Below are 10,349 nucleotides of genomic sequence, written 5' to 3'. Positions count from 1 at the left end.
TTAAATCTCAGGCTTTATAGTAAACAGCTCTGGACATCTCTACAGGGCTTTCCACACACAATTTATTTTATTTACTTCAGTATATAACTGCCAGAGAGGCCCTTGAGATTTCACAAAGCCTATCTGGTAACCAAGGAGGAACCAAACAACAGCACTGAATCACTCTGAAGCTATTGTGCTGTTTTGCTTGGGAAATGTCCAGTTTGGAGAAAAAGAGAGAGAGAGAGGAGTCAAGGGTCTTGAAGTTCAACAAAGTTCATTCAGGACCAGATTAGTAAAAGCAAAACGGCTTGGTAAACACATTCGAATGAAATATTAAGGGCAGATAAAAGAAGCACGGCCTTTGTTCCAGGGATCTTACTGATAATATCAACATAAATGTGGACTATTTGTCTCAAGCTTGTACTGTGTAAAGTCTATGAATGTGAAATGCAGGCAACCAGGTGTCCTGGGGTTCATTCAGTAATACTTAGTGTTCTCATCTTTAGCCACTGTTAAAAGTCCATAGACGCAGCTGAAAACTCTCAGGTTTATCCTCTTATATCAGCTATGTTAAAGTGGCTACTTTAGGTTTGCTGTCACCTTTCCAGAAACCGCAAAAGACAATGTTCTCAATCCAGATGTGTCCACTTTGGACCAAAGCTACTGACCCCAAAACCTGGAGCAGAGATGGGACAAAATAAACACAGCCGTAAAAAAACTGTGAATAATATCTCAGAAAAAAGGTGTCAGGCGGTATAATTAGACATATGGCCAGTCTACCTTGTATTCATAGATTATTCATCAGACATAATGTCCAGATGAGCAAATCCTCTTACAGATGTTTTTTTTAAATGCTGGGTTGTTTCGGTAAAATTTGAGCAAACCCAACGGCTGGATTTAAATGAAACTATGCTTTATTTCAGTCCAATGCTGGATTGTTTCAACCCATTTGGTCAATTATGTTGGGTTCATATTTTACCCAGCCATGGGTTTTAACAACTCTGCCTTTAACCAAAGATAAAATCTTATGCAAAATGTGTTTCTTGACAAAAACCTTAAAATAAATAAATTTCTATGTTTAATTGTACTTAATGGTTTAAAAGAAAAATTTGTTTTCACAGGTTTAGAAGAAACAATAGAGATGTTCACGGTAAAGTTACACAAATGTCAAAAAGTGTGACAATTTAGCTGTTTATATTTAATCCCTTATTTATATTTTTTGCTTTTTAATACCTATATATATATTTGTATTTAAACTAAAACATGAGTAAAGCTGGTCTATCTGCAACAATGATTTTTATTCAACCAAATGATATACTGTATAGGTCAGTGGTTCCCAAATTGGGGTACACAAGGTGACCATGAAGCACACTGTAAAAAAAAATTCAGCATGAAGTTAAAACAACTTGGTTTTGCAAGTCAATTCAACTTGCAAAACTTAATTTTAAGTTTTGACTTAAAAAAGTTGACTTAAAGGTGACATAGAATGATTGAACGGGGTATTTATCCTTGTTTTGTGATGTGACATGTAGACAAATACATTTTTGTTTGGGTCTGTAATGCCTCAGAAGCTTCCTAAAAACCTCTCTCAGATAGCTCTATTAGGGTGGGGGATTTTAAACAAGTGGTTTTGCACCTATTTGGCTCCCCCTACTGGCTTAACTTGCAATCTCATTACTGATTGGCTGACTTTGCTGCCACTCAAAAAAATTAGCCAATTATTTGAAAGTGGAGGGGCAGTTAGATGCCTGTGATGTCATAAGCATCAGTTTTTCAGATTGGGACGTTTTCTGGCTGACATTTCTAAAAGAGGAATTTCTATGAGACTGAGATGTTTAGCATGTCTAGAACTTTTTGTATGTTCATGAATGCGGGTAGACTACCATTATTCAACAAAGACAAGGTAAAAATGTTTTTTTGATTCTCTGTCCCCTTTAACTTATAAAATCAAGTTCAAATTGTTTAACCTAATTTCTTAAGTTAAAGTAACATTAAAATATATGTTGATTTGATAAAAATGCTGCATATTTTTACAGTGCATACTTTACGTCCTTTTTATTAAATACTAAATTAATATTCAAAACAATTTCTTGAAATGTTTAAAAAAATATGTGTGCACCCTCTAGTGTACAATGCTAGCAAAAGAGCTGTAGTTTGCTTGCCCTGCACTCAATCCCACAATCCATTGCGAGAGCGTGGCGCTCTGCTAGAAAACTAATTACAAATATTTTTGCAATGTTTTAAATATTTTTTATATTTATATTAATGTATGATATTAACATTTTATATAATAAAATAATATATTAAAACAGTGTATTCATATAGTATTCAATGTATAATCTATTAATTTAACATAGGCCTACTTTGTGTGGCTGTAGTCAGTGTGTTAGTCTAGAGATTAACACATTTTTATTGTTTGGAGGGGTGGCGTTTCTAAAATACTGTCTTGTGTTGACTCAAGACACACATCTCTCACAAAAGAAGCACCACAATTTACATACACTGTAAAAAATACTTTGCTGCCTTAAATTTTTTTGTTAAATCAACTCAGATTTACAAGTCATGTCAACAGAGAAATCACAGAGAGTCAATTCAACAAAAAAATTTAAGGCAGCAAAGTATTTTTTACAGTGTAGAAATAGGCTTACTGTACATGTCATTGGGTTCAAACGTTAAATAAAGGGTTTAATTTTGGTGTGTAAGGTCAGTAAAGTGATCACGAAAGATTTAAATTGACCTACAAAAATGAAACTTGAGTTAGGGTTTAAGTATTGTCCCTCTAAAACATTCAGAAAATTCGTGACACGTTGTTTTAGCCTATTAAAATAATTAAAAATCAACATATTCCTTATTGTTTTGTTATTTTTAGAATAAATATGAATCTTTCTAGTTATCTACTCACATGGAAAAAATACTGTAGTATAGTAATAGTGTTTCCTGGATACTATAGTGTACTTGAACTGTAATTTACTACAGTATACTACAATTTAGTTTACTATTGTAGATACTTCAGTATTTTCATGAAGGAGTTTAATGAGTATTCTTCCTCCGTTCATCCAGTCCTGTAGAGGGCGCTGTGTTCTTTGAACCGGATTATTTTTCCATCTCGCGCGCAGGAACTGAGAGATCCTTGACAACAATCGCCGGTTGTGTGTTGTTTGTGTGCTGCTGACGCTTTTGTTTACTTGTGATGCTCTTCCTACCCTTAATTTGATCCAAGACCATTCTGTTAACAATATACGCTCGTTTTTAATAACCGCACAACCGCAGTTCTTTCTAAACCGTAACGTTAAAAGCAACACATCATCAGTCAAGTAAGTAAAAGTTGTATTAGCTTGTTTGTGATTGCTAATGATTCCTGTAACAGCCACAGCCCTGTCTCAACTTAAAACCAATGTATGGACTTTTTTGCAACGATGTCGACCCATAACATTTTATTTATGAGAATCTGTTGTTTTTGTGTGAAACTGCTAGCAAGTCCTCATTGTGTTATTGTTTATTTGATTAATTACTTGCGTTGTATTATTCCTTACGTTTTCTATATAAACGTGTCTTTTGAATGAAACAAAGGTACTGTAAGAAAACAATTCATCATTTTACTTTCAGCCCACGTAATTTTTAGGGTTGTTACAGAAATGCAATAAGGTAACCTTACCTGCCTGCTTGCTTGCTTGCATGGCTGAGAGACGTTACTTTAAGGGACAGTTCACTCAAAAATGAAAATCATGTCATCATTTACTCACCCTCATGTTTTTACAAACCTGTATGAATTTATTTGTTCAACTGAACACAAATTAAGATATTTTAATGTTTGTCATCAAATCTTGAGAACCACTGACTTCTATAGTAGTGTTTTGCCTACTGTGGAAGTCAATGGTGCTTCTGTTTCATGCTTTATTACAAATATCTTCCTTTATGTTCATCAGAACAAAGATATGTATACAGGTTTGTAACAACATAAGGGTGAGTAAATAATGACAGGATTTTCATTTTTGGTAAACTATCCCTTCAATGCAAGTTTTTGAGTCAAAGCAGTTGTAGGCATTTCAACACGACTCACTTTGCATATACCGTAGTAGCAATTTAATACAAAACAAAAGGAGTACATTTTGACATGGCCAGTCCTGAGATAAAGGCTTTTGTTATGGGGTACAATGACAATAGTTAATGAGTTACCGCTTGCTGGTTTTAAGCATAACCTTTTGGTTACCATGTTTGTGTTACCATTACACTCACAATATCAATAATTTATCAAGATCAATTATTTATCTATTTGTCAAAATTGAATAGAAAATCACTCCCATTATGTTATTTTATTACAATGTTAGATGTCCGGGGTGGTGTAGCGCAAATGGTTCGACCTCTAATGGAAGATCCATTTACACATTTGTCCTTTTATCCAAAACGATTTACAACGCACTCATTTTTATCAGTATGTGTGTTTCCTAGAAATCAAACCAACAAGCTTTCTGTTCAGGGCCGGCCCTGGCCAATTTGCTGCCCTAGGCAAGATTTCACCTGGTGCCCTTTAGAATCACAGAATCACAATTGTGTTCCAATAATTTTGTTCATAACTTACACAGAAACAAACTGCACAGCTTTGTCTTGTTTTTCTTTATTTTGAAAATATTTTGGAAACACACACGAACACATACACACAATACCCTGTTACTCAGGCATTTGATCTTGACATTGTTAAAATCTTGTCTTTTTTACATGTTTTAACACTGTACATTTAAATTAAAATATTTAATTGTGTACAAGAAAACAGCTCTTATTAATGAATTATTAGTAGCATGTTGTAGTGTTTCGGGAGATTGTGCTCATTGTTAAATAGCTTTGTGGCTATAGCACTGGAGCGGCAGTTTAAAATATAAACCCAGAATTCAGCGAACGTCAAGAACAAGAAAAAAACAATAAGGCCAAGACGCGGGATTTAAATTACGTTACACGGACCATGTATAAATTTCAATGTTTCTGGACAGAAATACCAACTTTGTCTGGTATTAATAAGCTGCACATTGGAGTGCTGGCTGCTCCCCGCGGTGCTGAAGACGCGTGATGGCACATATACACAGATATCTACGTGCAATCTATTGGAAAGTGGAGGAGTCATTAGTTGGGTTAGTAAAATAACGAAATTACAGCTTTTAAATAGAAGAAAATAAGTTTTTTTGTAAAGAGATATATTTTTTTAAGTTTAAAAGTGCAGAACTCTTCTCAAGGGGAAGAAAGCTATTTTTTTCCCTTACGTGCAACCTATCGGAAAGCCCAGATGAGTTAGTTGGGTTAGTAAAATAATGAAATTATAGATTTAAGTACAAAATAGTATTTATATAAAGAGAAATATTGAAATAAAATTGCAGAACTCTTCTTAAGAGGAAGTAATAAAGTAAAATAACGAATATTAATTATATAATAACGAATAATAGTTTCCAATAGGTTGCACGTAAATATCTGTGCTGCCACCAGTACTCCGTCCGAGCGCGTCTTCAGCACCGCGGCCAGCACTCCAATGCGCAGCCTATTAATACCAAACAAAGTGAACAATTTGGTATTTCTGTGCAGAAACATTGAAATTTAAACATGGTCTGTGTAACATTATGTAAATTCCGCGTCTCTGTCTGATTGTTGTTTCCGTTTTCTTGTTCTTGACGTTCGCTGAATTCTGGGTTTATATTTTAAACTGCCGCTTCAGTGCAGTATAGCCACAGAGCTATTTAACAAGCACGATCTTCCGAGATACTATGCTACTAATAATTCATTAATAACTGCTGTTTTCTTGTGCAAAATATTTATATAATAAAATATATAAATATTTATAGTTAAATGTTTATATACATATATTAAAAAAAATAATAATTTGGGCGCACGGACGCCCCAAGGGGTCGGCGGCGCCCTTAGCATTTGCCTATTCCGCCTATGCCCAGGGCCGGCCCTGTTTCTGTTGCTGACAACTGAGCTACAGGAACGGCAAGATCATCCTGTTATCTGTATTTTGCAGGTTTTGCTTTAGGTTGTGACATGCATCTGTAAAAGGATCGTCAAGCTTAAAAAACATCCAGTGTGTCCCCATGGAACCCAGTAATGATGTGGCTCTTGATATCATCATTACCAACGTTGTATCTGTCTTCAGAACCAGATGTCATCTAAACCTGCGCACCATCGGTCTGGAGGGCACTAATGTCATCTACAAACCTGAAATGGGAGTAAGTCTGGAAATTCAAAGCTCAATCAGAATCCAGGACTAACCATTTTATAATCTGCAGTAAGATGCATTTATAGGATTGAATGCACTTTGCAGTTTATACTCGCATTGTAATTTCAGTCAACATTGCCTAACACACATTGTTGCTCATGTTTCTGTGGATGCTTTTCTTTTTTTTACAGAAAGTCTTGATGAAGCTACGGAAACCGCGTATTACTGCCTCTATTTGGTCATCAGGGAAAATAATTTGCACTGGAGCAACAAGGTCTCACTCACATCACTCATCCCTTTAAATGTTTTATAATTATACAAAGTGCTTTGCCATGTGGTGTTTATGCTGGATTCTAGTCTCGTTATGTCCAGGTATTGGGAAAATCGAATGTATTTTTGTTTCGTTTAGTGAGGAGGAGGCCAAACTGGGTGCTCGACGGTTGGCCCGCTGTCTGCAGAAGATTGGATTCAAGGTGACTGAATGGATTTTAGAGTTACTGCTAAATGATTTTATAGAAATCCTGGATGATGTTTAAATGGCACTTTCTCTTCTGCAGGTGAGGTTCTCGGAGTTTAAGGTTGTAAATGTGCTGGCGGTGTGCTCCCTGCCTTTTCAGATACGTCTTATTGAGTTCACCAAGAATAACAGGCCCATTGCCAGGTAATACTCAATATTTTTTCCTGGGTGCATAATTGAATTTTCATGTTGTTAATGCGTATTCAATGCAAGATCCATTTCAATTTAAGCCACCCCAGACTGAATACCTATTATAGTTTCATTTGATCACTAATGTAAATGTACTTCTTATTCATTACACTCTATGTAAGGGTAAAATCCATCACTAGTAAAACAAAGAAACAGTGCTCTCTAGTGGTGAGATATTGTATGCTGCATTGAGCAATCTACCACATGTTGGTTCATCATATTGCAAAACATGTTGTCCTATAGCTGGATAGCGCCGGTGGTCTTATGAGTATGTTTTTGTGTATGGATATTTTTAGTTATGAACCTGAAATCCATCCAGCTGCTACATACAGAATCAAAACCCTCAGGAGTACGGTGCAGGTGTTTTCCACAGGCAGTATCACTGTTACAGGTAGGGACACCTTTTGATCTTCATCATTATAGAGAAGCTAACAGCAAACATGTGAACAGTTGTAGATAAAACTTGATGTGGAGTTTACAATAATAATCCTTATTATTTAATTAACTCTTCTTATTAGTTTGCAAAGTAGCTAACACATGTAAAGGTCTTCTCAGGTCCAAAGAAGTGTATCTGACCCAAATCAATTTACCCGAACCTGACGCGCATAAACCTTTTTTTTTTTAAGTCCCGACCTGAGACAGACTTAACAAAATTAGACCCAAGTCCGACTTGAGCCAGTTTTTTTAACCCGACTGGACCAAATGTAAATAGCACATAGGTGCGTGCAGGACTACAGTCGGACAGAATGAAACCCAGTCACAACAAATCTGGCCCTCTGCTTCATTTATTTTCATTTGTAATCTGACTATGACACCAAGGTAACCGCTACAGTGTGCGTTCAAAATTTATTGACAGGCCTTGGTTAACGAAAATTTACCTTATGGCAAACAGAGGGGGGGGGGGGGTCGGAAAAGGACTGGATGCACACACGTGAGATAGTTTGGATCTTCTAGGGACCGTTCGGCAAAAACACATTCATTTAAAACAGGAGTGGGGAACCCTGGGTCCTGGAGGGCCACTGTCCTGCAGAGTTTATTCAGGATTACTTGGAAATGAAATTCAGGTGTGTTTAATTAGGGTTGGAACTAAACTCTGCAGGACAATGGCCCTCCAGGACCAGGGTTCCCAACTCCAGATTTAAAATGACCTGAGGCCGCTGATATTATTTCTGACCCGTGTCTGAAGCACACATGAAACTTTTAGACCCGAACTCGCTCAGGTCTTGGGCCTCGTGTTTTTGGATTTAAGCATATACCTGTGAAGAACATATGTAGCTCATGCTGATTTCTAGATTTATTGCATACCATAAATAATTACTCCTATGTTATTTACCAGCATTATATTAAAGGCATGCTGTCTTACCAATAAAGGAGATTAGCAAATGTAATTCCATTGTAGCTTACCGATTATAACACTCACAGCATTTATTGGGTAGCCACACACCCACAAACTAGCGCAGACTGTAAGGGTTGGCTCACATTGCCCATTTGCTGGCTGCATCTGGGTCCAAAGTGGCCCCCAGACACATGCTGATTTGGCCCAAAAAGGCAGCAATAGCTGCGTTTCCATTAAAGATCTGTGCAAAACTTTAACGTTGTTTTGTAAATGTTGACAAAAAACTATTGCAAAAGGGATCCGTTTTCATTTTTTTTCGAATAAGACATGGCAACAAGTGTGTTTGCCACAAAGACCAACATGCAGATGACATCAAAATACAGCGTGCAGTCGACTCCTGGATCGCTTTCCCGGTATTTTGATGTCATGTGCTTGTCAGTTCTTGTAATCGTTTTAAAAGAATGATCATGTGACTTTTACGCATGTCAGGTGACCTGTAAATGTGAAGAAAAAAAACGTTTATTGCGATATGTGGAAGTTTATGCCAAATTGTCGTGTTTCCATTGGGTGCATTTTCAATTTGCGCAATTCCAATGACTTACTGTAGCTGATGGCGCCAAAAGTACCCGAATTATCTGACAATGTTAAAATCTCCCCGAGGGCCAACTTCGTGTGTACCTTGCTTTAACTATTTCCTCGTGATTGACAAGTTATCTCATCAATTAAAAGAAAACATTTCCTTGCAAATGACACTTTCCTGATAAGTTTTTACGGTAATCTGTAATTATGCTATTATCCACTACCCAATTTATAAAAAACTGAAGCAAAAACGAATTTAATTTTAAACTCCGTGTATGTTTTTATAATCATTCTGAATTTGATCTTTAACAAAATTACTTTACAAAAATGCAATTATCTCAGCTTTTTGCTCAAAATTTTGTATTTTTGAAGAAACCTACCCATATTTAAGAGCTATAAAAAGACAACAAATGAAGATAGGATGAATTTCTTTTTCAGTTTTGTTTTTTTGAAAGCAGAGAGTCATTTGATATATTTGTATGTTTATTTTTTTATAGAAGAAAATTTTCCTGAAAGGCATTTTTATAAACTTTTGTGAAAATCTCAAAAAATGCTAGCGGGCAACTAAAAAAAAAAGGCTGGCAGGGAATGAGTTTATTGTGTTTAATATAAATAAAAGCTGAAGTAATGCCATGACATATTGTGTTTTTTTTTACCTCTGTAGGACCAAATGTGCAGACTGTTGCATCTGCAGTGGAGCAGATTTATCCTCTGTTGTTTGAGTGTCAGAAAACAGTGACATAGGACACAAACACACTCATAGGCAGCAGTTTAAATTGAAGCACCTTATCATTGAATGTTTTAAGGCTTGTAACTGTTGTACTGTATGTCTCCAAGGCAGCTTTTGCCATTTCACGTCCAAGCGGGTCTAGGTCGTGTGTTTTCAGAGTCATGCCTTTGAACGTTGACCTCGGTGTCCGGACCCCAATAACGACGACTTCTTAAAGCTCACAAGAGGACCATTAGTGCATTGACATTGTGTTGCAGACATCGTGTAGTTTATACACTTGAACTAACTGTATTACGATGCATGGACACCAAAGTAAAGACTGGCAAACGTCACAGTTAACGATCGCATTACACTGAAACGTCTTGAAAATTTTAGCTCATTTGATTTTAGTGACGTCTTAATGGCTCGTTTAATGATACCAGATATCTGGATTTAACATTTTACAGTTAAACGGCTGATGATGTATATCTGGTGTATGCTGTTGGACAAAAAGGAGTCCACATGTTTATGTAATATGTGTAAACTTTTGTATTTTATAATAAATAAAATAAACCATATATTAATTAATATTGTCATTTATTTTGTGTGTGTGCAAGCGAAATAATATACCAGCTTTACTCATAGGCAGGTCTATTCCCTACACATCCCTTAAATTTTTGGTTTATAAAATGTAAAAATTGCCACTTTGTTGGCACTAAATGGCAGTGCCTTGGTTAAATAGTGGAAATTAAGGGGCGGTATTATCCCCTTCTGACATCACAAGGGAAGCCAAATTGGGTTGATCTTTATCACATTTTCTAGGTTAATAGAACTCCTG

The 10,349-nt window shown here is 36.1% G+C and overlaps 1 protein-coding gene across 1 annotated transcript; it reads left to right on the top strand.

Moving 5' to 3' along the window:
- Positions 1-3,027: 3,027 nt before the first annotated feature.
- Positions 3,028-10,246, top strand: tbpl1 (TBP-like 1). The gene is made up of 7 exons (XM_065285472.2): positions 3,028-3,296; positions 5,987-6,191; positions 6,373-6,455; positions 6,591-6,654; positions 6,739-6,842; positions 7,184-7,278; positions 9,467-10,246. Exons 2-7 carry the CDS (start codon positions 6,057-6,059, stop codon positions 9,544-9,546), a joined length of 561 nt encoding a protein of 186 aa, XP_065141544.1. The 5' UTR covers positions 3,028-3,296; positions 5,987-6,056; the 3' UTR covers positions 9,547-10,246.
- Positions 10,247-10,349: the final 103 nt, after the last annotated feature.

Source organism: Paramisgurnus dabryanus, chromosome 21 (genome assembly GCF_030506205.2).
Source record: "Paramisgurnus dabryanus chromosome 21, PD_genome_1.1, whole genome shotgun sequence".
Classification (NCBI taxonomy): domain Eukaryota; kingdom Metazoa; phylum Chordata; class Actinopteri; order Cypriniformes; family Cobitidae; genus Paramisgurnus; species Paramisgurnus dabryanus.
Note: the sequence above shows the minus strand (reverse complement) of the source record. Positions and strands in the feature narration are given on the sequence as shown.